We start from the raw sequence: 27,650 nt of genomic DNA, 5'->3' as shown, positions 1-27,650 counted from the left end.
CAACCTGCTTTTCTTGTAATCTCAAAGCTAGCAGGGACCAGGCACATAAACAATTTAAGCCATACAATTAGCAGAGTGGCGAGTTAGCGAAACCAAATTGCCATGATGATGTAAAATGAGATGGCGCATTTTGCACAGTGACAGTTTGCCACAAAGTGGTTATCTCAGTGGGGTGGACAATTATCAGCCAGTGCATCCCCGGTCCCTTTGGACAAAAGCTCCTGCCAAATGAAAGTAATGTGTTTGTCTTGTAGAGCAGACATGAACACAAGATGATTTGTTTTCAGGTTCACACATGGACAGTGACATAAATCCATTGTTGTTACCTATAAAAGGGCTTTCTGGCGATTTTACACCAGTTTTGTTGTTGCAGTTAGTGCTGAAATTATAGGTTGTTTTACAGTAAATTATTCATCTACATTTTTTGCAACCTTTTGACGATGTAAGTTAAAGATACAGTAGCTCCTGGAGTTTCTGACCATCAGATAAATAAGCCGTTCTGATATATTTGCTCATTGCATGTACATGAGCATGGGTGTATTTTTTTTATGTAATGGATTATGTGAAGAAAATTAGAATTGACTGATATGTCTTTATCATTATTATATTATTTTTAAATCAGCAGCCAGCATAGGTCTCAAAAATCCTGTACTGGTCAGGCTTTACTAGTAGTGCTAAAGAGCAAGTGGGTCTGTGTTTTACTCTCACTAAAGAGCAAAACAAAAAACATTTGTCAAGGAAAAGCGGTTAAATCTTAAAACTAGTAAAGTCATATTGCATTTCTGCAAATTTGTATGATATTATTCTGGATGACGCAGGCGACAGAGAGCCTGAGTTAAGGTGGATTTATCCTCCAGTAGAACTATTGCAGTATATAAATAGATAAAGTATGTATGGCATTGTTTGTTTGTTGCTGCTCTTTGTAACCTGCGGCAGCAGGCGGCAGAGTCATTAGCAGTTTCCTCCTTGGAGGCTTTGCTAATGAGGAAAGCAGAGGTCAAACTTCCGCTCTGCCTCTGAGGCCCAAACATGTATTGGTGGATAACAAAAAGAGTCAGTGGTGCTTACTATAAATTATCAATTTATTTATCTTATTTCAGTTCATTACTGCCCAAAAGTAGATATAAATAGTAAATAGTTCCTCATCGTTACATATTCTCTGAAAAGCATGCCCTTAGTGTGAGGCTGCGCTTTACTCTGCTCTGTTATATTTCAAGATTTAATGATAGCATGTTTCCTTGATGTTTTTCATATTGTCTTGTTATTATCAGTGATAAAGAGTCTGATCATCTCTTTATGGGAGCTCCAGTTGAAATAAATATCATGCCTCGACTTTGAATATTTAAGCATTGATGAGGATAAGATGCTTTAATACTTGATTCAAAATTAATAATTCACAGAAATACCCACACAAAGATGGAGCATTGGTGTTTATACAGCTATGTAGCTCTGTAGATTAGAGTGGAGGTTTTTCTTTTACATGTATGAAGCGTTTATACAGGATTTTTTTCTATATATATTTTAGGCTAAAGCTACAATTAATGTTTTTAACAGGTAGTATACAACACAGCTGGAACATTAAGTTGATTAAAAGAAAATTAATTGACAACTATTACTGATTATTTTATTATTTTAATATTAAAAAATATATATATTTGCAGTTTCCAGGTTCTCGGATGTGAGGACTTGATGCTTTTCTCTGTCTTCAGTGATGGTAAACTCAAACTTTGGTTTTTGGGTTATTGGTCAGACAAAACAAGACACTTGAAGACATCATCTTGGTTTGTGGGAAATTATAATTGACATTTGCCACTATTTTCTGCCATTTTATTTACAAAATAATGAATCAATTATTTGAAAAAACTGGCAGATTAAACAGTAATGAAAATAGCTGTTAGCTATGCTTTTTGTCAGTTATCTAATAATGTTTGTGTCTGCAGCATTCATGGAAACTCCAAAATGTGCGCCAAGTGGATGTCCCTCAAAATTAATTAAATCAAATAATAAATAAAAATATATTTAGTTGTGCTATTACTGTTGCAGTTTCTGACTTAATCTGAGTGTAAAATGAACTGAGTGGTCTCAGTTAGGATCAGTTTGTCTTGTACTGAACTCTGATAACACCCCAACTAAGGAGGTGTGGTTTATTGTGATTTCTTCGGGTGACATTCTCTGATCAGCTTCAAGCTCACATAGTAAGACAAAACCGGAAATAGTGCGATTTCCTCCATACTAAAAGCACTATGTTATGAAGCGTGTGGTCTAGACCTGCTCTGTTTGAAAATTGCCTTGAGATAACTTCTGTTGTATTTTGGCTCCATATAATACTGACTTGATATGACTTGACAATCTGCTGATTTTTTTCCTGGTTACTTGATTGACTGATTTGTGTATTAAATGTATAAAATAATGAAAATTCCTCGCTAGAATTTCCCATAGTCCAAGGTGACTTCACCACATCTTTTTTTTTTTTTTGTCCGACTGAAGATATTCACTTCACAATCACCTCCTGTATCTCCCACCTGCACGGACTGAGGCTCTCAACCACAAAAAACACTCACAGGAAAACTCTCCACAATGTCAACAAATGATCAATAAAGGTTTATCTTATCTTATCTTCTTGCACACTATAGAGTCTTAGTCTATTTGGCCCCTATATGATTACTTTATTTATTAACTAAATTGATCACAAGACAAGAAAAATACGTTTCAGTCTATTTTTATTCATAATGTTTAGTTTGGAAAAACCCAGTTCACGAGGAAGGATTTTATTTTGAAGGATTTTACGCACCTTATTGTGTCTGTCTTGACATCATTTCCCTAGACCCCGCTGGTCGTTTGCCTCCAGGGCTGAGAGCAGCGGCAGTAGCCGTGACTTATATCAATGCAGACAGACAGTGGGGTGAAGTTACTCGGTGCTCGGCCTCTCTGCAGCTCACACCTCTGCACTTTCCCCACACGACACCGCGGCGGGAACCGTCACTGTCAGACTGACAACTTTGTCTCTGGTAAGAACATCTCCAACATATATTCGTGCTTGTAGTAAAGAAGGCGGCGTGGACACTCGGTTTAAGTCCCCCCCTGACCCACTGACTCCACGGCTGCAGGTCAAATATTGAAGCAACAAGTAGAAGGCCTGTAAGTGCATGTGTCAGGAATCAGATCCGGTTTGCGTCTTGTGTTGAGGCTGGTTAACAGGTGTCAGATTAAACTCTAGTGAGAAATCTTTACCCGGACCGAGAGTTTATTGTTTATTGTTTTGAGGTGATCATTTCTAGATAGCAACTGGACTTAATCAGCCTTTTTTAACAGCTTCTTGAAAAATGATTCCTGCAAAGAGACAGAGGATCATGGGGAATATGACTGAAAAGTTAATGTTTGTTTCCTTAAACAACATCTGCACAGTAGATCTATACTAGATCTTTACCGTACATGGATCATCGGGACCAGTATGGGATCTCATGTCTCTATTCTGTGTCGGGTTCATAATGTGGTTTGAGAATCTGGCGTTTAAATTTTAAACAAGTCTGATGTGAATATTAGCTCACTTCAAAAAGCACTTAACACTGTAAACAAGCAGCTGTTATCAGCCAGCTGCTACACAGACAAGCTCACAGGAAGAATTTCCTCTGCTCCTTGTGTGACCTGTGCATCTGATGATACGGAACTACCTGTCGCTGCTCAGGCTTTGACTATTCACATAACTGATTTAAGTGGCATCATTTCTGTCATTTCACAACAGACAAGACATATATTTTTAACATTGCAGTTTAGTCATTTTCATGCTTTTTGTCAGTTGTTTAAAGGTTGTTTTCTCTCTAAGTATAAACTGCAGAGTTTGTGTGGTGCTGAAGATTAGGAAATGAAGGGAAGTTATTATACCAGTGTTAATAAAACCTCTGCGTTGATTTAGGGAGATCTTGCTGTTTCTTTGTCAACTTTGTCATTTGCAGAAGTTGAGCCAGGTTGAGAGACGACCTGACTTAATCCTCTCAGAATTTATTTATTCATGAAATGAAAGATTTCATTGCCGTCATTAAGAAGTGGGCAAGATTAAAAACATGTATCCTACTTTAAAATGCATTACACCTGTCTTCACACATAATCTTTCCTTTAAATGTGCAAAGAGAGGATTTTACATTCACAGTTGTCACCTTCAAGATAGTTGAGTTTTGGCGCTGACTGTCATCGTGTGTGTGTGTGTGTGTGTGTGTGTGTGTGTGTGTGTGTGTGTGTGTGTGTGTGTGTGTGTGAGTGTGAGAGACGGTGCGTCTCCTCAGGATCACTTGTCACAGTCGGTGTTCGTCACATACACTGTAAAAAAACAAACAAAAAAACAAACCGGTCAAATGACTGGCAGCAGCGGCTGCCAAACAAAAACCGTAAAATTAAAAACAATTAATTTATGGAAAGTTTCATGAATATTTCTGCAGTGAAAATCTGTTATTTTACAGATTTCTCCTAAATTATTACAATCAAACACCATCAATTAAGTGATGCCAATACAGTTTCTGCAGAGAAACTTTTTCCTAATAATTAAAGTGTCATTCAATGAAATATTAACACATTCTTAATATTGCAAACTAAACCCTTTGTTTTGGAAGACAAAGTAAAAAATACTGTGTAAAACAGATTAAAATCGTCTCAAACTTCAACTTGCAGTATTTGTGTTAACATTTCATGTTTAAGTGTCAAGACATGTTAAAAACCTGTAGAAGCACAATCTAAATACAATATTTAATGATTCAGCTTCAGATCAATTCTCTTACATTTCTCATAAAATATAATAATATACTGAAGAAATGCAAATTAAATTGTTAAGTCTCTGTATGTAGTCTTTCAACTGAAGTGGGGTTGGAAACTTAATTAGAAATAACATACACACCACTATTGACACAACACTTTTATTTAATATATTCAGATGTAAATTTACAATATCAACCAATTATTCACAAACAGTTCTTCAGAGCCCCGGGATGATTTGCAAAACCAAAACTGGCATTTCTCCATTGGTCTATCTTGCCTGGTTACTATAATGAATTCAGGATGTCACCTCTGAAAGAGGGGGGCTGTGGTCTGTTGTTTTTTAGCTTGTATTTTAAATTCTCCATATAGTTCTGACAACATATGTGGACAAACGTTATACTATCTTTTATGTCAGAATCCCAACTATATAGTGTATTAATAAGTAAAATCAAAACATACCACAAAGGTCAATGAATCTTTACCAGATGTGACGGTGCAATGAAGCAGATGAAGAAAAATCCACCTTCAAACTGCCAGTAATCAGCTGGATCCTTGGTGCATCTGGGGGGGAAAAGAAATAACAGGAGACATTAAGATTCACTGTAAAGTCCTTAAAAAGTATGATTTCATTATTTTTTTACTGCATTCTAATGTTCGGACTAAACATCAAAGATCTGAAGCTCATTTTCAGAACTCTGTTTGTTCTAAACAGGCACGCTGTGCACCCACCTATGTAGGCGTGTATTGACAATGTGCCCTTAAAATAATGGCGAAATATTGTGCCATTTACTTAAAACCAGGTTTTTGTTGTTCAATTTAAACAACTGGCTATTTGAACAATGTGTGCACTGGATGGGAACATGACAACTGCTTCAGTCCGAAGCTAGCAAACATGCTTGAGTTGTGCTTTACGCCAGGTGAGAGATGGGGCTCGTACACTCTCTAGTCAGCTGCTTGGAAAAAATTAACCATTACATGACAGAAAACTTTCATTCAACATTCAGCAACAGGGAGAAAACAGCAACAGAGACGGCTGATCTGTGAATATCCTGCACCTGCTTGTCTGGCTTCACAGTACATCTCAGACATGCTGTTGGTTTACAATCCCAGCAGGTCACGAGTTGGAAATCTCCATGTGCCTGGAGCATTTTCAAAGTGTAGTGAGATGACTTTTAGTATCTATACACCTAAAATAATTAATATTTTGCAGGATATAAATTCACTTAACTTCTCTTAGGTGACCAGTTTCTGTCCGAGCTTTCCTATTTGTCCATATTCCACTTCTCCGTTAACACCCAACAAATCAAATTCGCTCAAAATAAGAATTTGGCAGATATAAAATAATCCAGTTAAGAGACAACAGTAGCAGTGTGGAGTGCTGACACCCAGCAGCAGCACTTCCTCTCAATACTTATTTTCAAATTTGACCGGTGAGAGGCGCGCACAGTTGTCATTGGCCAGTTGCCTTGATGACAGTCAGATCAACCAATCCTGCTCAAATGCTCAGGATGAGACAGCCAATAACAATTTTTTTCAGCGTGGTAACATAGCAACAATAGGAAAATATGATTTGTCAGTAATTTAATCAGTAATTTTTCTTTACAAAAATGGGAAATAAATTTAATTCATTATAATTGGCATGATGCTTAAAATTAGAGTTTGGCTTTTAATTCACAGATAATTTCTGTAATTTTACAGACTTGAACAGAATTTTAAAAACAGGGAATTACTGTAAAGTTATTTAGAGTTATTTTCTGTAAAATTAGGATTTTTTTTTTTTTTTTTTTTTTACAGTGTAGACCTGGCTGTGATACTTATGGACAACAACTACAGACATTTTCATTTTTTAAAAATAAAAAGGTAAATCACACACTCCCACTATTATGAATTATTATGAATTCTATTGATTATAGGTTGAATAAGCTTACAATTGTGTTTTGGCATGTTGTATTAGGTTAATTTTTGTCGACATCGTGAATGTGTCAGAGAGGTAAAAATAACTCGTACTGCCAGTACCTCAGCTCATGTATGGGAATTTGGGTTAGAAATACCTTTCAAGCAACTACAGTCTCTAAAATGAGATGAATTAACCGCTCAGTCCCAGTGTACTTAAAAAAACACACACAAGAAAACTGCAGCTTCACAAAGGAAGGATTCATTGCATGGCTGCATGTTGCGGTGAATCTGTTGAATATAGTTGAGGTTTAGTAACACTTCAATTTTTGTCGAGTGCAGAATTTAATTTGCCGTTGAAAAGAAACTGAAAGAAAATCTAAAGCAGAACTTCTTTCTGTGTAAAATTGTCTGTACTTTTTTTTTTTTTTTTTCCACAGCAGGGCAAACAATTCAATGACATTTTTCACATTCTCTGGCACTAACCAGAACCCACATTCCCACTCATACTCCCTTGCTGTATTTAGAAAGGTACGGCGTCTTCTCTGCGGAGAGGGTTTCATATCTGTTTCCGCCTGATTTTAGGGAGGCAGTGAGAATTTAGGACGGGAAAACGACACGGCCTTGAGCTTTTGTGCAAAGCATGCAGTTCTGGCTAATGGCCGGGAACATTTCTGTCACTTCATTTTTTTGCTTTATTTGGCTTTGTGTGTAATTTAGGGGATTTGCGGGGAAGGGTTTGTGTGCATGAGTGTGCAAAAGTGTATAGTGCATGGATGTTTGTGAGCCGTGTGAATAATGCCAAAACCAAATTTTTTAACATCAGTCTGTAGAGTACATATTATAATTTTGGGGGAAAGAACAGCATGTAAATATAACAGGTAAAATCCAAACTGCTGTTACTCCACTCAGGCTTGTTACAGCTAGCTGGTGTGTCTTAGCTAAAGCTAATTTACCCACTTTTTCCTGTTTCCTGCAATTGAAAAATCTAATTAAATGCTGTCTGAATTAAGTTTGTTATACATGAATAAGGTCATAGCTAAATCCAATCATAATGGAGAAAACAAGTAGCACGTGGTAGGCTAAAGGCTAGCTAGCCTAGCTTAGCATATAGCACTGCCTCTAACTGCTAACTGCTGCCTCAGCCTCTGACTTCAGTGGAAGTCATGTGAGTTGATGTGGTTAAACTACCCTTGAATCACATTTAAAGATATTTAATTAAAGATAAATGGGGTGCAGTGTCTAAAGGACATCTGTGATTATTATAATCACCATAAAAAGGCATAAAATTAAGGTTTTACAACTCATGTATCTGTTTAAAAGGGTGAATAAGAGCCTTCAAAACTTCAAACCCTCTTTCTCAATACCCCTTTCTTTAGTTGCTACATGTTCTCTGTCTTTGAAGAGCAGCATATAATCATAAAAAAGCTAAGTGGGATGCTGTAGAAAACACTGAAATATTACTCGTGAAATCAGAGTTGTTCTATAAAAATGCAAATTGTCCAATGTTATTTTCAACAGTAAAATTACTGCTGATATATAACTGCTGCTTCCCTCATGACTACAGTCATACACTTGATATGGAATTCTGTGTATTTGGCAAAAAGGTTCAATTTAATTGATTTCTTTTTTCTGCTGCACAGCCTAGATCTTGGTGCTATGGCTTGTGCAGCTGCTCAGTCATTGAACATAATGGTCGAACTTGTGTGATAGCTCTGTAAAGCAGTAATGGAACTGGACATTGGGGTCCTCGAGTAACATTTCCGAAGTGTTGTTGTCTTTTTGAACTGGACCTTTGGCATTTGAAACTCTTATTCTTTAAAAAAAACAACTTGTGTTTCTATCTGGGTTTGTTTTGTCCGTGTGAGATAGTATGAGTGGCGACAGGATGAGCAGACTTGTGGAGGATCTGGGAGGTTTTCTCCCACAATGAGCTGCCAGCTCCTGAAGAGTGTGACAGCTAGGAGGTTTAATGGCAAGGTCAAAGCTTCAAAGGAAACACAAACTCACATCTGCTTTTTACTGCAAAATGGTAACTGAAGAAACAAATCTTACTACAATCTCTTTTCTTAAAGTGACTTATCTGTTTTAGGAGTCAGCTCATTCATTGGCTACAGACACAAGGTCATTGAAAACTTGGTGAAATTAAACTATTTGAAGAAGACAGCGCTCTTTGCTGCACAATCCTTTATGCTTTCTGCTGCATATAACATGTAAATTATATACAATATCCTGATAGATAGATACATAGATAGATATCTTAAGTGTAATCAAATTTGAATTCCTGATATTGCGTATCTTTTTATTATTGCTAGCAGGGCTGCATATGTTGCAAATGCAGTTTCTGTTACCCGGTGTATTACTTCTTATCATCCATCATTCACCATGATTTAAGCTGAAACAGATGAGCTGGCGAGCAGCGTAATTAAACGTCAAACAGAGAGTAGCAAAGACTCTTTGATTTACCAGGCGTTTTATCAGCGCAGATGCCAGGGAAGGATTAATAAACTCCATAGATGAGAGGTGCAGCCATCCTCCCACTGCCAACGCACACTCTGCGTTGTCAGACAAATATGGATTGTTTGTTAAAGGAAATGCTGTTAAAAAAGAACAAATATTCTGAAACCGTTGCCCTGTGGTAACAGCTGAGAGTAAAGTACCACCTACACTGTTCAGGATTTGTAGGCCTGAAACATCACCGAGGCACCAGTCATCATTAATAACAGTGGAAGGCTCAGTTACAGTAGTTTTAGATGTGTTTGTGAAATCCTGCTGTCATTATTACACTGCACACATGCTGCATGGCTGCCAGTGGAAAGACTTTCTACTAGAAATTTACAGCGTTAACTGGTGTTTTTGGCCACTTGGGTGCAGCACCATAAGCTGTAAACACAACACTGGCACATTTTCATGTTTTCCAGTCGATAAGGTGGACTGGTTAGCTCAGACAGCTGCTCCAGCAGATATGGAGCAACATTAGCATTCATTCATCCACCTGATGAATTTGAATCCAATCTTCATCCTCCCTTTTTTTTGCTCCACAGAGCGTCTGAGGATAATTCTCCGTGGATTTGTCACAGATTGTGGATGTTTCTGTCTCCATGCACTTCATCTAACATCACTTTCTTTTCCTCAGTCAACTAAGGACAAAGTACTTTTCATTTTTTTAATCTAAATGGCCACTAGTCTTTATTCTCAGCGTGTGTCAGAAAAAGAAATCAGGGTTATGTACAACAATAAATAACGGCTGCAGAATATTTTAGAGGGAAAAATGTGATGTTTAAAGTCATAACTGTGACTAGTCATATAATCATAAAAAAAGTCATGTTTAGGATGTTAAATGGCTAAATTTCCCCTCAGTGTTTTCGCAGCTACAGGAGTGATTTTTCCAGTCATGCTTTAACTTAATATCTTATAAAACGGAAATTGACTCTAGCACTTTTCATAATGATCACCAGTTCTAATTGCAGCCTTGTGAATTTAATTACTGCCAGTCTTCTAAAGTCCTATTTTAGGCTTATACAGCACAAGACCCTAGCTACTCCTATGGATTATTGAGTTTTGTCGGCCGGCCAAACCAAAACTTTCCTCAGCTTTTTAGCACGATTAATGATCCTTGCTTTTCCTTCTGAGTGAGTAATGACTTCCAGAAGTGGTCTTTATGCCAGAAAGATTGAGAGACTGTGTACGACTGTGACTGAGGACACACTCCTGCCACCCAGGAATTATTCATTCTGTTGGACAAGTTCTTGGACAGCTCTGGGGTGTGTGCATGTCTCAGTGTTTGTGGCATTTGTTGATCTACCAGCTGTCTCTCTCTCCAATACAGTGTAAATCCTACAGTATTTCCCATCTCCGCTCATTGTTCAGACACAGCGTGCCTCTATAAATAAAAAAAAAAAGAAGAAAAAAAAAGGGGAAATTCCACCTTGTAGTGGTAAATATTTGAATCCCACTTGAAGCCTAGATTTTGACTTTCAGCAGCTCTAACACACACACACACACACACACACACACACACACACACACACACACACACACACACACACACACACACACAGTGTTAGACTTGTGTGTTCAAATTATTGCCACAATCAGTTTTAATCCAAATCATAAATGTTCATTCTGTGATACTGTTTTCTTTTTTTAACCAGTCACTGTATATTTAAAAAACATATGAAAGATTAATTTCTGTTTTTTTGCTTAGTATTGTTGGTCTGGAGTAGAACTTTTTTGACATACGTTTAAAAAAAAAAAAAAAAAAGTCTATACTACAAACTCTTATTAATACATAGTAAATTGAAAAGCAACACAAACAAAATCCAATTTTGATTATTTAAGAGGTTACGCTTTCATCTACTTCCTCTTTAGGGTTTTCAGCATTTTTGTAAAATTAATTTATGACCAGGCTTTGTTGTCACAATTTTCACAGTCGTTTATAGAGCCCTCACTTTAGTGAAATACATTATGTCTTACATTTTGTCCAAGCCACAGGAGAATTGTCTGAAATATAACCTGAGATTTGTGATAAACATATTCTTAACTTAAGGGTAAAGCTTTTCCTAGAGTTTCCGATGTCGGTGATGTTATGAGAAGTACAAAGATGAGAACAAACGAGAAGCGTTTGTACCTGAAATATTGCCTCTAAAAGAGAAAGAGTGTATGAATGCAGCTCCTAGTTCCAGAACAAACTTAATGTAATGTCAAAATACTACTTTGCAGTTCACGCTCAGTATTTCGATGCTTTAATTAGTGTTCTGTCTCTTCCACCTGCCAAGGCCTGCCACAGGTCTCTGACTGGGTCCATGTGCCGGACTGGGAATGGTACTGAACTCCTTCCCTGCTGCGGCTTAGACAGACTCCTTTCCGGTGTTAACCACCTAACTCAATCTCTACTTTTGAGTCGGGATCAACTTCATGTTGATCATGTGATCTGTCCCAGTCCCATTGAGGAGACTCATAACAAAGTACAGAACATGTTTGGTGAGACTCATTCATCAGTCTGAGAATTCACCATGTGAGCTGCAACAATCAAGCACTTGTAGATAATGACATTACCACAGTGACCTTCATACCAGCAGAAAAAAGATGACTCCGTCCTTGGTCCCATGTTCTTTGCTGATGATGTAGTAAATCTAGTGATACTGAGCTTGTCTTTAGTTGCGATGGCTGCCGCGTCTACAGAGAAGGACCAGCCCCTCCTGCAGCTCCAGGAGGTGGACTCCAGTCGCATCCTCTCCCCGATCTTCGGCTCCTCCTCTCCCGGCCTGTCGAGTCAGCCCATCTGCATCCCCTACCCTTACACCGACCTCGGGCACGACTTCACTACCATACCTTTCTACAGTCCAACCACCTTCAGTTATGCCAGTCCCAGCATTTCAGACTGTCCCTCTGTCCATGAGTCACTAAGCCCCTCCTTATTCTGGTCCAGCCGTGACCACATGGGGCCACCCATACCCCTGCAGAGCTCCCAGGTCCAACCCCAGCGCGGCCAGCCAATCGAGAGCGTGTGGGTGGAGCAGACGCCACGGGACAGAGTGTTAACAACCAGGTAGGATGGTGCCTTACTCTTACTCTTGACTCTGATACTGTTTTAACAACCACCCAAACTGGTTTCTTGGGATGTTTGTTTATTTTTTGTAATTTATTGAGACAAAGCAGGTTATTTAACACATGACAGACATACGGTGCAAGAAGTGAGGTCAGTACATCAGACAAAGCATTAGTTTTTGTGGGGAAGAGCAGAAAGTCATGTTTAGGTGTGAGTGTGTGTATGAGAGCAGTGTAAAGAAACATGTAGGCGCCATTAAAATAAAGTCAATAAATAAATTGGGCAAAAGATATGAATTATTATAACAGTCTTTGGTGGAGTGTTGCATGGCTGTCTGTTTATTTGTCTCTTTGTTGAGCTGTCTGTTTGTTTGCAGGCTGTGTGGTGGTGCTGCAGTTTTGTTTTTGTTTGTTGATAAACCAGTTAACAAATTATTAATTTAATAAAAAAAAAAAAGAAATTAATGAAAAAAAAGATTATTGAATAATTGTTTAGTTTAAAAAATATTGGAAAATAGTGAAAAGTGTGTATCATTATTTCCCAGCGTCAGAGGCGACCAAAAAAATCTTTACAAAGATGTGAATCTGAGAAAAGCAGCAAATCTTACATTTGACGAGGAGGAAACAGCAAACGTTTGACATTTTTGTATCATAAATGATTAATTGATTATCAAATTTGTTGACATACATCTGTCAATTGACTAATCCCTACTCATTCCAGCCTTAGTCATTATTCACAGTTGCATTTTTAAAAGCCTAATTCTGTCTTACTAGTCAAATATAACCATGGCCATTCAAAATGAAAAATCACCATTTTGCCTCATCATAACTTCATATTTCATGTCAGTAATAAGAAATAAGATGGAATTGTGGTTCATTATGTACATACAATCATTTTTCTCTTCTTCTCAGTGTGAACCTCTTTAGCAAATGCTGCAAAAAAACAAAATAATCTGTAGTTATAATACTCGTGGTCCCAATTCATTAAGATGGAATTTGCTGCACAAACTGCTTTCTGTACCTTGGTGGCAGATTGTTTATTCCACATGTCTCTGTCTCCTTATCTGTATGAGTGTGAGGAGGCGTTCCCAGGAGAGCGAGGACGGTGTGGTGTCGTTGAGCGGGAAGTCGGACCTCCACTACTGTGCTGTGTGCCACGACTATGCCTCGGGCTACCACTATGGAGTCTGGTCGTGTGAGGGCTGTAAGGCCTTCTTCAAGAGAAGCATCCAAGGTGAGACACAAAAACATGCAAGTTCCAGGTTGGTGATTTTCAGTGTTTGTTGGGACTGTCAGAAGTCATTCCTTTAAAGGTCCCATATTGTATAAAGGGAGATTTCCGTTTCTTCTTTGATTCTAAAGCAGGTCTAGGTTCTATATTAATACTGTGAAAGTATCAAAGAAACACACGCAGCCTGTATTTAGAAACTGACTCTTAAAACCAGAGAGGCTCAGAGCCTCCTCTCTTCTGATTGGCTCCCCAACCTGTTCGTACTAGAGCTCCAGAGAGAAGCCTGAGAGAGGAGGAGATGTAAAACTACATTGAGATGGTTTTTGGCACAAATATATCTTCTTATGGATATGAAAGCTTCAAATAAAACAGGTGTAGGAAAGGTGGAGAATATGGGACCTTTAAGTTTGTAGCAGGTTATGTTCCTGAGTTACGGTGTCTTTTGGGAGTCCTAGACTTTTCCTCGAGCGTCATAAGGTTGATGTTTGTGGTTTTCAGTGATCTTTGTGTCAGCTGTTGGATGGATTTCAGTGAAAATTTGTACAAAGTTCAAAGTATGTCCTTATAGAGCTGTTAGTATGGCTGTGACCCCCGGGACACAGTGTTCCTGAATCTTAAACACATATCCACATTCCTGTAAGAGGAAAATACCCACTGAACTCTGCAGGGATTTTACACCTGTTAAATCACAATTGAAGAACAAATGCTGAAAAAGTTGCCTGACATGTACTGTAGCTGAATCCCACAGTGTGAACCGTGGTTTGTTTACTTGCTGCCGAAACCTTCATGCCCAGTGTTAGCGGCACAGTGAGAGACGAGCTTGTAACTTGAGATTAGCGCCCTTTAGCAGGTGCTTATGTTTCAATGAGACGGCGCTAAGTGTTTGTCAATCTACAAGTCTGTGTGTCCACAATGCAGGGCTTTAGCCTTTCTTTATTCTTCTTCTTCTTTGTTTCAGGACACAATGACTACATCTGCCCGGCAACCAATCAATGCACTATAGACAAGAACCGCCGGAAGAGCTGCCAGGCGTGTCGCCTTCGCAAGTGTTACGAAGTTGGCATGACTAAGTGTGGTTAGCGTCCTTTTATTCTCTTATTTGTGTCAGTTTCACCTGCTCCCATCTGAGGTTTCCTGCCCCCAACCAGACAACTTAACTTTCACTGACACTCTGCTCTGATTTTCAGTCGGTGTGGTTTTGTGATAATGTGATGTTTCACCACAGCTACACAAAACATCTACCGATTTACGATTTTCTTTGCGGTTTTGAACTTAAAAGTCTCCTGTCCCACTGTCAAGATGTAGTGGCGTAACCCTGCATTGAGCAACAGTTAGAATAATTAATTAATTATCCAAATGAGTTCATTTAAATAGTCCGGCTTTTCATTTTCCCATACATCTTTAAATGATGTAGAAAGTGTGATATTAAATGATATTAGAATAATTTTAAATAAAAATGTAAGCAAATTTTACACAAATTTTACATTGGTACCAGTAGTAAACGTGTTATGATTTTTTTGTCTCAGGAATGCGAAAGGAGCAGGGAGGCTACAGGAACCCCAAGACGAGGCGACTGACCCGTTGGTCCTCACAGAGCAGAACTAACGGACCAAAGGCTGTAACTGCACCAGCGGAGGGTTCGTTGGGCAATCCGCAGTGGCCCACACTGACCTCACGGCAGCTGATTGAGCGAATAATGGAGGCAGAGCCGCTGGAGATCTACCTCATGATGGACATGAGCAGACCGCTGACCGAGGCCAACGTCATGATGTCGCTCACCAACCTGGCTGATAAGGAGCTGGTTCACATGATCAGCTGGGCCAAGAAGATTCCAGGTGCGTGTCGGGGTGTTCATGATTTGTTTTCCGATACCTTTTCATACATTACCCATTGAGTTTTCCTCTACATTTTTTTTATATGAAGTAATGCAATGTAGTAGTTACGGTGCATTCAAAAATAGATTAAATAAATACATACTACTTTCCATTTTTCTTTTAATGAAATGTTTTAATGACATACCTGGATATTGTTTTGTCTTTGAGCGTTCCTGCAGAGCGGCTCAGTCTGCTGAGCAGCAGAGTTAATGACCTCGTCCGGACCAGACGCGGCGATTGTCTCTGCTTCATTTAGTACGTCAGCCTCCCTCCTGCAACACTCACAAGCGGTGTTATGAGACTGGAGGTGGACGATGAGCTGTGACTTTACTGTAATTAGAGTGCGTCTCTGTTTGGTCGACAGTTGGACTGGTTCAGACGGCGTCTCAGAACGACAGTTTCAGACGTGGCTCAGACAAACATTATGACTCATAGAGAGCTCGCCGTACCGCACTTTAGATGTTTAATTGCAAATCACCTGCTTAACGTTCCTGCAGTTGTAGAGAAGCAAAGCGTTGAAAAGGTCTCTCTGGCATAAATACGTGCTGCGCCTGTGTGAGGCCCTCTGCTTGCGAGCCCCACCTCACAGTATTATCTAATTATTAGATATACACATGAAAATATATATAAAACTTTACGTGGAAATGTCACTACACTCTACTCTTGTTTAAAGCATCTTAGTGTCACATCTGAAGCAATGATACTGAGGTGATCTGATGAAATGTGCACTGTACCTGTCAGTGGAAAAGTCCAGACAAAAAGAGGAAGTCAAGCAACACACAGTTTGTAAACTTTTCCATTTAGTCATTTAAACCAAGAAATTCCCTTTAATGGAAAAAACTCACATAACATGAGCACATACAGCACTTTTATGAAGTGTAAAGAAAGAGAAGTTTGAAATACAACACTGGACATGTTAACCTGTACCTTTCACAATAAAGGTCAGCAGTTTAGCAGTTGTAACCTTGTTCTGGGGTCAACAAACATCATCATCAGTGGATTCTTTCTATTTTTCATCTAGTTGATTGTTTAGTTTGAAAATTTGCCAATTAAAACTCACCACAGCCCAGGGAGAATTCTTTAGCTGGATTGTTTTGTTGGACCAAAAGTTCAAAACCCAAAGATAATCCATTTAAAATGATGTAATACTGAGACAATCGGCAAATCCTACGATTTAAAATGATGGAACCAACATTTTAAATGATAAATTAACTTAAATGATAAATTGATTTTCTGAATCGTTAGTGATTCATTAATCAACAAATAATTCAGTTGATATTCTCACTTTCAGAAACAGGCGAAGGCGCCTGGATGATTACAAACTGCCCTGAGGGAAATACAGAGACGTGCTCTAATGTTCAGCAATAGCTGTTTCATGACTTGCTGGTTTGTAAATCACAGGATCAAGTGTGAGCTCACATTTAAAGGCACTGACGGTGAAAAGAAGGACTCTGTGTGACGTGTCAGACCATTGAGATTTTAGGGTTTTGTTTTTTTAATGATCTTTCTCTATTATTCTGATTGATGGCGTCTTTGTGTCGCTGTTGTTGTTTACTACTTGTTCTGTATTATGACCTTTATGCAGCAGACTCATTGCCCTTTTGGATTTCATTAGACTGAACTGAACATATTACTGTGATATTAATAACTCTCAGCGTGCTCAGAATTAGCAGCAGCGCACAGTGATGTACCATCGTGTCCTCCTCCTCAGGGTTTGTGGAGCTCAGTCTCATGGACCAGGTGCACCTGTTGGAGTGCTGCTGGCTGGAGGTGCTGATGATGGGACTGATGTGGAGGTCGGTCGACCATCCAGGGAAACTCATCTTCTCCCCCGACTTCAGCCTGAGCAGGTACCACCCTCTCACATCATGCCACTAATGTGATTGATGGATAATTCAAGTTTAGTACGACCTGGGTCAACTCGGGTTTCTTGTCCTGTCTAACTTCTGTTCCTGTTCGCCATATTGTCAGATATAAGTGAACAATGTGTTGTCAATAACAGTGAAGGCCTAGTTTACAAAAACAAGACCCGAAGTTGTAATAAACCAGAATTACACTTTAAAGAGCCCCACTTTAATTCCCTGTCAATCTTTAATGTTGCACGTTTAAAAGAAGCAAAAATATGTCAAATACAAAATACTGTTTTATGGTTAAAATAGAAAATGATTTGCTTCAGCCAGTCCTATCACACCCAGTGTTTACTATGAACACTTTCCTAACCAGCCTGTCTCATGCTCATACACTCCGTAAACAAGCCTGATGCAAGCCTTTGTAATTCCAACAAACCTTTTAGGTCTGTTGACTTGCAATATAGACTTACATCTGTATCATATATACATAAATCAGCTGGCATTAGCTTGACTATGACATACTTGCTGGTCAATAAGTAACAGGAAATTGTTGTACAGAGCTGCCCTGACACAGTCTGTGCTGCAGAGTTTAAGTTTATTTATAACTGCTAAATGGCAAGTCTTCTCAATTCTTTAAGAATCTTATTTAAATTATCCTCAAACAAACTTGTTTACATTGTGTGTTTATGTAAAAATGTAAAAACAGAATATCAACCCATATATTATTATGTGTTATTAAACCCTCCAATATCCATGTCAGTATTGGCCTTTAAAAATCCAGTGTCAGTTGTGCTCATCACCTTCCAGCACACACTCAGTTTCAGCCCCGCCACGATCTGATTTGTATCTTGCTGGTAATGTTTTCACATTCGGATACAAAAAGTGATGAACTGCTTTAGAGGCTGGAACAAAGTGTCCTGAGCTCTCTCAGGTTTCCTTGTGCAAGATGACATTTCCTTTGTGGTCGCCCCTGTCATCGCATCATCTCTTTGTAATAATGCGATGCACGCTGCAGGGCATGACTTCTGCGAGGAGGAATCTTCCAGGAAAAACAATTCAGATTATGTACTGTAGTAAAAGTAGTAGTGATACCACACTATAAACATCATCCAGTACAGAAGTATTATCAGCAGATTGTACTTTAAGTATCAGAAGTAAAAGTAGAGGAACTCTTTACGTTATGGGTCTGGAAGATCCTGGAAATTCCATTTAAGCTTACAATTAATTCGAATGAATTGGATTGTAGTCTACTAATTGAAGTCCCTGTCATTTTCCCCTTATAATTAGCATGAAGTTACACGGTTCTCTCTAGGAAGCTTGTCAGGAAAACATGGACCTGTGAAATAAATTGCTACCAAAAGCATTTATTATGCACCTGGGAGCAGGACGTCCACTAATCAAAAGCTAGGTGGTTCGATCCCTGGCTTCTCCACTCCACATGTCCAGGTGTCCTTGGGCAAGATGCTGAACCCTGAATGAAAGCTCAGAGTTGTACTTAGGTGCAGGACTTGAGTAATGTCTCACCAACGGAGTCTTGTGCTTTCTGTGCTCCTCCAGTTTCAGAGCAGTCGATAACATGAACTCATTTCCTTTCCTGCGTAATGATGCCAACTGTGGAAATAGTGCTGCTTCATTGTCGTCTTTCGGATCTTGGTTGCAGTTGAAATTGAGCAGCAGTTTTGCAAAACGTCTTTTAATTTCTGCCCAATTTGTTGAGGTGAAAAAAATGATGAGTTGTTCATGATAACCAGCTGTTGATGTTTGTGTCCTTGTATGGTAGAGAAGAAGCGAGCCGTGTCCAGGGCTTCACGGAGATCTTTGATATGCTCATAGCTGCCACGTCCAGAGTGAGAGAGCTCAAGCTGCAGAGGGAGGAGTACATCTGCCTCAAGGCCATGATCCTCCTGAACTCCAGTGAGTGAGCGTGTTGTTTGTGTGTGTGTGTGTGTGTGTTTGTGTGTGTGTGTGTGTGTGTGTGTGTGTGCGTGTGCGTGTGTGTGTGTGTGCGTGCGTGCGTGCGTGCGTGTGCATGCGCGCGCGCGCGCATGCACGTTCATGCAAATGCGTACATATACCCTCTTAATTCTCCTGTGTTCAGCTTGTGCTCACTCCATGTGTCATGTACTGTTTGTGTGTGAGAGAGAGAGGGAGGGAGGGAGGGAGGGAGGGAGATGCTCCAGTATGTGAAACCACAGTCAAGTGTTTGATTGGTATCACAGCATGTAATCCCTCCTGTGTGAGTCTGCACAGCGTTGGCAAGGAAACCACCTATAACTTACCAGTGAGAACCCTAATGGGAACACGGTGTATAGGTCGAGTCTCAGCTCTCATTGGTTCTGCTGAATGAGTAACAGGCAGTGCCTGTTTGATGATGAACAAGGTCAGAGCCTCTCTGCTGAGCATTTATACCAGGGAGTTAGAAATTTCTGACTAATGGTTTCCTTTTAATTGCCTCCACCATCAGAGTGGAACAGGGGTCATGTTTTTGCATCAGATCTTCCCTGTTTGAACATTAATGTATCCGCAAGATGAAAAAACTAAATCTCAAAAGTGAAAGGTTGAATTCAAAAAAAGTAAAAGCTGTTTAACTTTTCATCCTAGAATGTGTTAAACAGTGACCCTCTCAGGGCTTCTGTAAATTACAGTACAAATTTCAGATTTACTCATTTACTTTTTAGGTATCAAAATTTAGTATTGAAAGATTCTGTCGGTCCATAAAAGCTCTACTGCTGTTAGTGGTGGGCGATTTATACTATTACTTTTTATTAAAGCAGCTCATCATGTAGTGGAGAACCACAAGTCATGATGTGAATGAAACACCTCATGAATAAACCATATCTGAATCACTTTTTTATTATTACTGAATTATTTATGAAACATTTAGAATTTATATTTCTGTTCTGTTAATTAAAGTTAATCCAATGAAAAACATGTGAATGTGTGAGAAGGATAAACTGGAGTCACACTAGAAATGTCATTAACAGTGAAGTATAAATGACCCACGAGCTGAAGTGTGTTTGTGTGTTGGCAGACATGTGTCTCAGCTCCTCCGAGGGCAGCAAGGAGCTGCAGAGTCGCTCCAAGTTGCTTTGTCTTCTGGACGCTGTAACTGACGCTCTGGTGTTGGCCATCGCCAAAACCGGCCTCACCTTCCGCCAACAGTACACCCGCCTCGCACACCTGCTCATGCTGCTCTCGCACATCCGCCACATCAGGTAAAAAACGAACCCAGGACATCCCAGTTATAAAACTTTTACAAGCGATGCTCATGGTCATCATGTGTTGAATTTTCTGATGACACACTGTTCTCCAGAAAAAGCCCCACTTAAGCCTTATTGTCCTTCCTTTTTGAATTGTGCAGTAACAAAGGCATGGACCACCTCCACTGGATGAAAATGAAGAGCATGGTGCCTTTGTACGACTTGTTGCTGGAGATGTTGGACGCCCACATCATGCACAGCTCCCGTCTGCCTCACCAGGCTCCCCAGCAGGAGTCCGCAGACCAGAAGGTTTCTGCTTGGAGCTTCAGCTCTGGAGGCGGCCCCTCAAATACCTGGACTCCCGGCAGCAGAGGAGGTGGAGGTGAACGCGAACGCCATTAGCCCGGTCAGAATTCACATGCAATGAATTTTCACTGCTTTGCACAAAACACTGCTTTGACACACTGTGCACTGTTTCCTCTGATCTTCAGTTGAAGCTTTAGTAGACAGACAGGATTCGTTGCCTTACTACCACATACTGAAAAGCCAGACTGGAACAAGAAGATGACCCAATTGTCATAATATGACCAGTAGCACCACGACTTGCTTAAAAGCACAAGTCACATGTTGCTGCCATGATTCTGTTGGTCTTAGTAATGAGTTTTATACCAGATAATGAGCCACTTCTTGTGCTGAGCCAAGCTGGTAAGTTTCAGGACAGCAGAGCTTTGAGACGTTATTACCGTTATTACCAGAGATAATAAAGCTAGAGCTACACAATAACATCAGATACAGACAGGAATTATTGTTTTTTTACGGTTAAATACGTAAAGTTGTTAGAAACCTCCGATTGACCTCAGGAGTCTGTTCCAGAAAGCAGGTTAAGTGAAAATGAATAACTCGGTTACAGAAACCGAGGTCACTTTAATTCTAACTTACTGTGACATTTAAAGCTCCAAACTTAACGTGTGCGTTGGCAGGTGGAACAACTTTTCTCTCTGTCTTTACCTTCACTAACGTAACCTCAGCGAAGAGATCTTTTCCATTGACTGTCAGCTATTACTCAAGTGGATTAGTCAGAACTCCCCAACTCCTAGACGAACACTTTGATGCGTAGAAGTGCTGGAGTTCCCCTCGAAGGGTTAAACTGAACATACTCGGAGTGAATGAACTCAGACTTTTCCGTTTCAGAACAGGAGAACAGTTTCCAGCTCGGGGTTAGTCAGCACACGGTTCAAGGTTAGGTTTGGGTGATGTATATACAGAGAGATAACGGGTGTATTGCTAAACAGGTTCTACTGAGGTAACTAGTTCTTTAATATTCAGGCCCTGGCCACTTAATTAGGTAAACCTTTACAATGCAGTGCATCCAACCTGCCACAAATTCTTCCTGCGTTATGTTTTACTGAGGCCATAGTAAGATCGGAAAACAAAGCTAGTCTGGCTACTGTAGCTAACAAACTGACATTAGCTCACAGAATATTGAATCAGTTTTTCAGTCAGAAACCTGCTTTACTGAAACTGTATAGAGGGCCTGTTTGTTTCTCCAGCTGTTTTGTCACAACACACTTTTAGTTGACCACTAGAGGGCACTCCACTGCACTGCACCTGTTAACACCAGATGATTTCATTGTCTCTGTCGAGTCCCGGCTTTATTGTCAGGCGTCTTATTTGTTTTCTGTGACGAATTATAAACACTGTTGATCTTAATCGCTAATGAAAACAATCATTAGTTGCAGCTGACATAAGCATGAATTCAGAATAACTGTGTAAATGTAAACTTGGTGTTACTTGACTCAAGGTCCACTTACTAGCTTTCATCAGTTATTTGAGTGATCACTTTCAAACTTCAACCCCTCAAAAGTGACCTTACCTCCAAGTGAATGTTTCTGTTTTTAGCACATTAGTTAGTTACATACTGAGCTTGGCGTTTAAGTGTTTTCCACACTAAAGGTACTACTACAGGCCTAAAAAGAAATAAATAAAAAGGAGAGGCAGGAAAACATACATTCCTACTACGTTTGTGCCTCAGTGTCTTCTGTCGAGGAGACCAGGGTTACGACTAATCTAAAGGGGTGAAGAACGGTAACCTTTTTATTTTGGGTACAATATTTTCAGGCTTGTACACAAAAAATTGTGTCTGGTAACAGGTTAAATCCTAAATCTGATTTTGAAATTGAGCATTGGATTAAGTCTTTAAAAGGTTGTTTCACCTTAAAACTGAGCTACGATCTTTCTTTTGTCACAAAAGGTTCTTTTGTAGTTTTAATTCTTGTTTTGTGTTGAACTTTTAAAAGTATATTATATGTTCTGTCAAAGCCCTTTCTTCAAAGTTTATATTTGGATGTTCATTTGTTTGTCATTAGGATTTTAGGCAAAATGAGAAAAAAATGCTTTGAGAAAATGGATTTAAAACAATCAGTGTTTACTACCAGAAAATCAGGAGCATAAATCCACCTTTTGCTGTTATAAATATGCATTATATTATTACAATCTGTACATAAACATCATCCTGCTAAATCTAACATGGCACCAGGAGGCATGTACATGTCTGCTCACAAACAGCATCTAAAAAAATATGGATATAGAAGTATGTGTATAAAAAACAACTTTAATTTTGTACTATTGGCCTTTTATAGAATACATTCAAATTCAACCAGTGTCTTTTTCATTTAAAAAAAATTATTTTTCTTTGTAGAGTTCAGTGTAACCGGCAGGATAACGTGAGACAAAATGAAACGTCAACAGTTGATAAAATAATGTCCAGTTCAGACCATGATCGTCGTGATAAACATGTAAAAGACCAGAGGACTGACCTCAGTGTATGTGTCTTTTGTATGTACATTGTTTTGAATAAAGGAAGCTCTGAAAGAAGCAAAGCGACGGCTTGTTCAGTGAAAATCCACTAATGCAGCCTTCTACTGCCACTGTGTCCTGCATGGGATGTTTAGACTTGATTATCCATCGACTGAAGCTTTTAATCAACTGGGTCTTTCCTCTTTGTTGTTCTCCAATGAACTGACTCAATATATTTACTGGCTTTTTCTTCTAACCACTGAGCATCGTACAGCAGCTGAAAGATAAACGTACGTGTCTTTGCTGCCGCTGCTTCACGCCTCCAACAGTCAATCACACCTGAGCGAGCACGAACATCTGCTGATGAACTCTATTTTTGAGTTGTGGTTTGCAGGTGCGTTCTACAAGAGGCTGCAGTGATTGATTTTCTTGGACGGTTTCAAGATCTTTGCAATATTAAACTAGAATATCTACATTTTTGTTCATGTGATGTTTGTTCTGATTGAAATGCAGTCGAACGGGCAGGTCCGGAATAAATACAATGTTCTAAATTCAAATCTTTAAAAATAGAGATTAAAATACAATTTGGGGTAACTTATGTTTGACAGTTTGGTCATGTGACAAAAAGGTGGCACGTGTTTCTCTGCGTTCTCAAACAAAATATGCAAAATTTCCATCATCAGGTGGGTGGGGGGCCGTTGGTGTAACGTAACATGGGGTAGAAAGACCGGGCAAAATTGTTGGCCACAGTGCAGCTGGGGTCGCTCTCTGACATGGGAATCAGACAGGGGAGCAGCAGGAGGAGCAGCAGGAGGAGGTGGAGGGGGAAGGCAGCGCGAAGGACCCTGTAGAAGAAGGACCGAGGCGGAGACGAATCCCTCCTCTCTCTGCACGACACACAGGACACGTGAAAAGGTAATAAGACAACTGAGCGAGGAGAAACCGTAAAGACTGAACAGTAACTGGGACTTTCTTCATAAGCATAAAGATCACAAACACAACTTTAACAGTTCTGCATTAATAAAAGAGCAAAGTATTGATCTCTGTTATACCTTTGAGTCGAGGAACCTTTCTTTGAATGTGCGGCCTCCTCAGAAGCATCTGCAGAGGCGCCTTGGTCGTCTGATTCAGTTTCACAGCCCTGAAGTAAAAACAAGTCACAATAAAGAAATGTCACTGAGCTTATCAAGCAGCAATTTCAACACACAGGAGCTGCTGCTCAGCAAAAACCACCAGGAAATAAACAAGCGAAACTAAGACTAAGCATAAACAGCTAAAAAATATAACTTTAAAAAGTATTTCCAGTTACCAGTCGCTGTTGCAGGGTGCTCAGGTCTTGGTTCACCTCCCTCAGGAGCAACTTCATCCTGTTACCCGTGACGTGAAGCTTCTCCTGGGCCTCGTCGATCTCCTCGGCTCCGTCCTCGGGCTGGAGCTGAGACCACAGAGCCTGGAGCGAGGCCTGCTGCGCCTGCCTGCCCCGCAGCTCCTCCTGCAGATCCTGCAGACCACAAACGGTGAGTCACCGAGCATTGACATCCAATCAGGTGCTGACACAACGATATACAAGGCTAGTTGCTTACAGTGAGCGTGTTGCGCTGTTGTCGCAGCGCTCTGACAGGTGTGTCTGGGTGACTGATGTCCACTGTGTAGCGTCTGCTCTCTGCGTGGGCCAGCCACAGTAACAGAGAGTGGAGGGTTTCATGAAACTCCTGTATGGACAAAGGTTAAAGGTCATTTCTTACTGTGGGGAGTTTACTTGGAAATCCTGAAAATTCTGCACATGATTACACAAAGTCATTTAGATGATAGAGATGGATAAGATTATTAATCCCTAAAGAAATGAAGACATTCAGTATGGACAATACAAACCAGATGAAACCGATTAAAACATATGGAAGTATTCAGTCATTCCTAAAGAGCTACTACTCAACCAATGAACATTTACTATAAATTTCATCATGATATAATGATGAGATATTCGTACTGTAGTTATATTTCCTATTTGTTTAGCACACACTTTAAACAAATCATGTGAAGCTGCATATTGTTTTTCACAGTTTGTGGCTATTTGCAGATACGAAAGGATAAAGTTTGTTTATTAGTAATTTAAAAATGGCTGCCAGTGATGATTTAGTTGAGTACGGAACTAGCACCAATTCACGACCAGTTCTTGGTGCCCATCTGTTGTTGTGTAATAAATAATAAATAAGTAATAAATTCAGACGGTAGCTCCATTTAAAATAAAGGAAAATCTACCCTCTGTAATTAAAACGGTGGTATCGTAGTAAGAGCAATAGAGTCTTCAAAGCACCTAAGACTTATGTCTGTGTCGTGTATTTTGGTCTACTAAAGCTGAGCACACTTGATATGTCGTCTCACCTGGCAGCGCATCAGCGTGTTCCTCAGACTGGTGTCCCACTGCTGGAGGCCGGTACATGCTCTGCTCCAGTCTCTGTTCATACTCGCCAGTCTTTGCTGTAGGTCTGGGGCCTCCTGAGCTCTCAGGTTGACAGACAGCATGATGGACTTGTAGCGAGTAAACACCCTCTGCATCTCCTATGAGGGAGAATAACTGTGAATACGTATAAACAAACTGAATACTTATCATCAGATCCGTTTGTATCTGGTATAAAAAGGTTCACCTTTAGTTCTTTGGCTCTGGCTTCCATGTCCTCGATGCTCGCCGCTGGGTTGGACGGCTGGAGGCGGTCCAGCTCTGGGATCACGTTTTCTAACCAGGAGGTGATGTCGTCGAGGTCAGACGTGAGCTGTCGGGGCTCCTGAGGGCTGGCCTGCTGATCGCTCCTGGACTGAGCCTGGAGCAACTCCCAGCGTTCAATCACACCTGAGCGAGCACAAACATCTGCTGATGAACTTTATTTTTGAGTTGTGGTTTGAATATTTTTACTGACAGGCCTCATTAGCTGCTTTTCATCCGACAAGCTGGAAGATCTCCGTCCGTACGCTCTGTCGACTGAGCTAATGTTCATGGACTGGTATTAAAGCCCTTTGAGAGACATTTGTGACTAGTTATTTTGGGCTGTATAAATAAAGAATAAGTATTGCTACCACTGATAATCATGGCACCATAGATAAAATATAAAATCCAAATCCTTTATGTTAAACTACAGCCACGATGACAAGATATCTGGTGTTGAGTTACAGTATTTTGGTTTTGTTGGACTGTTCTTACTCAGGGACTGGGGGGTGGGGCGGATTATAAGTTTAATCACTGATAATACGTCATTATTATTATTATTGACTTTATGATTGAGTTTGCGATTGTTGTTCTTGCTTGTGTGTTTGCAGTTGTTGCTGGGTTCATTCAATGTGCAGGGAGCATGTTCTGAAGTGTTGCTGCCTAATAATGCCAAATATCTATTTAAAAAGTAAAAAATAAACTGACTTCTGATCAATTTTAAAGGCCAGGGGAGAGACCATGGTGTCACAGCCAACACAAAAACCTTGTTGTTTCTTTACAGTAAAAATGTCATTGATCGGTATTAGGAATAACAGAATAAAAGAAATCTGTGTGCTTTTGAAGCTACATTTTTCCATCCGCTGATTTCTATTCATTTTTGTTTCATTATTGCAGCAAATCTATTGCCGCTCTACTGAAATTTGATGATCTTGAGTTGTGTGATCCATTGCAGTGGTGTTATATATCACATTACATTTGCAAGTTTATCTCACCTGACTGTTTGTCTGAGGCGCTGAGTCCCGTCAGACCGAGCTCCCTCGGCTGCTCCTCGTCATCCAGAATCAGCGAGACTCTTTTAATGTCCTTGATGCTGCCGCTGCACTGAGTCATGAGACCCAGCTGGAGAGCAAACAACACGCACTGTTAGAGCCGCAAAAAGACTGTGACTTTTTATGACATTTATTCTCATATTCCTGCAGTTGGTTGTTGCGAGTCTAACCACTTACATAGCCCTGCTTTATGGGCGTGCTGGTGAGAGTGGGTGCAGCCTCAGAGTGCAGCTGGAGAGGTGTGTGTGTGTCTGTCTGTGACCCCCATCCTGGAGACTCATGTCCGACCATAGACCTGCTTGGAACTGAGACACAAACAAACAGAGTGAAACCACAGACATTACTGCACAACATCCTCGGCTGCAGCAAAGTTCTTACATCTAAATAGTCTTTCCTTTCATTTGGGTGGAGTGTATAAATCAGTACTTGCTCAGGTGGACAAATAATAATATGCAAGTCACCCAGCTCAATTAAAGTATTTGGATGATAAATTATCTGGATAAGATCACTCATGCACCTGTACGGCATGTGGCATAATCAACTGTTGTCCACTCAAATGATGCCATGGAGGCAAACATGCAGATGCTGAAATAATTCATCCAGTTGTGAAACCTGATTTTACTGCAGACTGAAATTCATCCAGAACTAATCACAAGTCAAGTCAGGTAGTGATGCACCTTGGCATAAATCACCCGCCCCGGGAAATTGAAAAGCTTGTTATCTGTGTAGTGGTGTTTAGTGGATGCTACATTTCACA

At 40.0% G+C, this 27,650-nt stretch overlaps 2 protein-coding genes across 2 annotated transcripts in view; one reads left to right on the top strand and one right to left on the bottom strand.

Moving 5' to 3' along the window:
- The first annotated feature begins 2,868 nt into the window (after positions 1–2,868).
- On the top strand, positions 2,869–23,556 carry esr2a (estrogen receptor 2a). The gene is made up of 9 exons (XM_023415030.2): positions 2,869–3,008; positions 11,800–12,190; positions 13,263–13,423; positions 14,379–14,495; positions 14,947–15,255; positions 17,006–17,144; positions 18,925–19,058; positions 20,176–20,359; positions 20,506–23,556. The coding sequence occupies exons 1-9, from the start codon at positions 2,885–2,887 to the stop codon at positions 20,744–20,746; spliced, it is 1,800 nt and encodes a 599-aa protein (XP_023270798.2). The 5' UTR covers positions 2,869–2,884; the 3' UTR covers positions 20,747–23,556.
- Positions 22,753–27,650, bottom strand: part of syne2a (spectrin repeat containing, nuclear envelope 2a) — an 82,410-nt gene continuing 77,512 nt past the window's right edge. Inside the window, exons 104-111 of the mRNA XM_087176258.1 lie at positions 27,071–27,198; positions 26,837–26,963; positions 25,786–25,988; positions 25,523–25,699; positions 24,724–24,852; positions 24,450–24,641; positions 24,193–24,281; positions 22,753–24,027 (exon numbers count right to left, since the gene is read on the bottom strand). Coding sequence (XP_087032384.1) covers positions 23,820–24,027; positions 24,193–24,281; positions 24,450–24,641; positions 24,724–24,852; positions 25,523–25,699; positions 25,786–25,988; positions 26,837–26,963; positions 27,071–27,198 — 1,253 coding nt within the window. The 3' untranslated portion in view covers positions 22,753–23,819. The remainder of the gene's footprint in view (positions 24,028–24,192; positions 24,282–24,449; positions 24,642–24,723; positions 24,853–25,522; positions 25,700–25,785; positions 25,989–26,836; positions 26,964–27,070; positions 27,199–27,650) is intronic.

This window comes from Seriola lalandi, unplaced genomic scaffold (genome assembly GCF_002814215.2).
Source record: "Seriola lalandi dorsalis isolate HSWRI2012SDOR001 ecotype SW California unplaced genomic scaffold, Sedor1 jcf7180002054544, whole genome shotgun sequence".
In the NCBI taxonomy this organism is placed as follows: domain Eukaryota; kingdom Metazoa; phylum Chordata; class Actinopteri; order Carangiformes; family Carangidae; genus Seriola; species Seriola lalandi.
The sequence above is the reverse complement of the archived record's forward strand: the minus strand, read 5'-3'. Positions and strand labels throughout refer to the sequence as shown.

What these genes read in the sequence shown, in the direction of transcription:
- esr2a (XM_023415030.2), top strand. Translation starts at nt 2,885, where the DNA reads ATGCAGACAGACAGTGGGGTGAAGTTACTCGGTGCTCGGCCTCTCTGC. An exon ending in CTGGGCCAAGAAGATTCCAG is followed by an intron (nt 15,256 to 17,005) that starts GTGCGTGTCGGG and finishes CCTCCTCCTCAG; the next exon opens with GGTTTGTGGAGCTCAGTCTC. An exon ending in CATGATCCTCCTGAACTCCA is followed by an intron (nt 19,059 to 20,175) that starts GTGAGTGAGCGT and finishes GTGTGTTGGCAG; the next exon opens with ACATGTGTCTCAGCTCCTCC.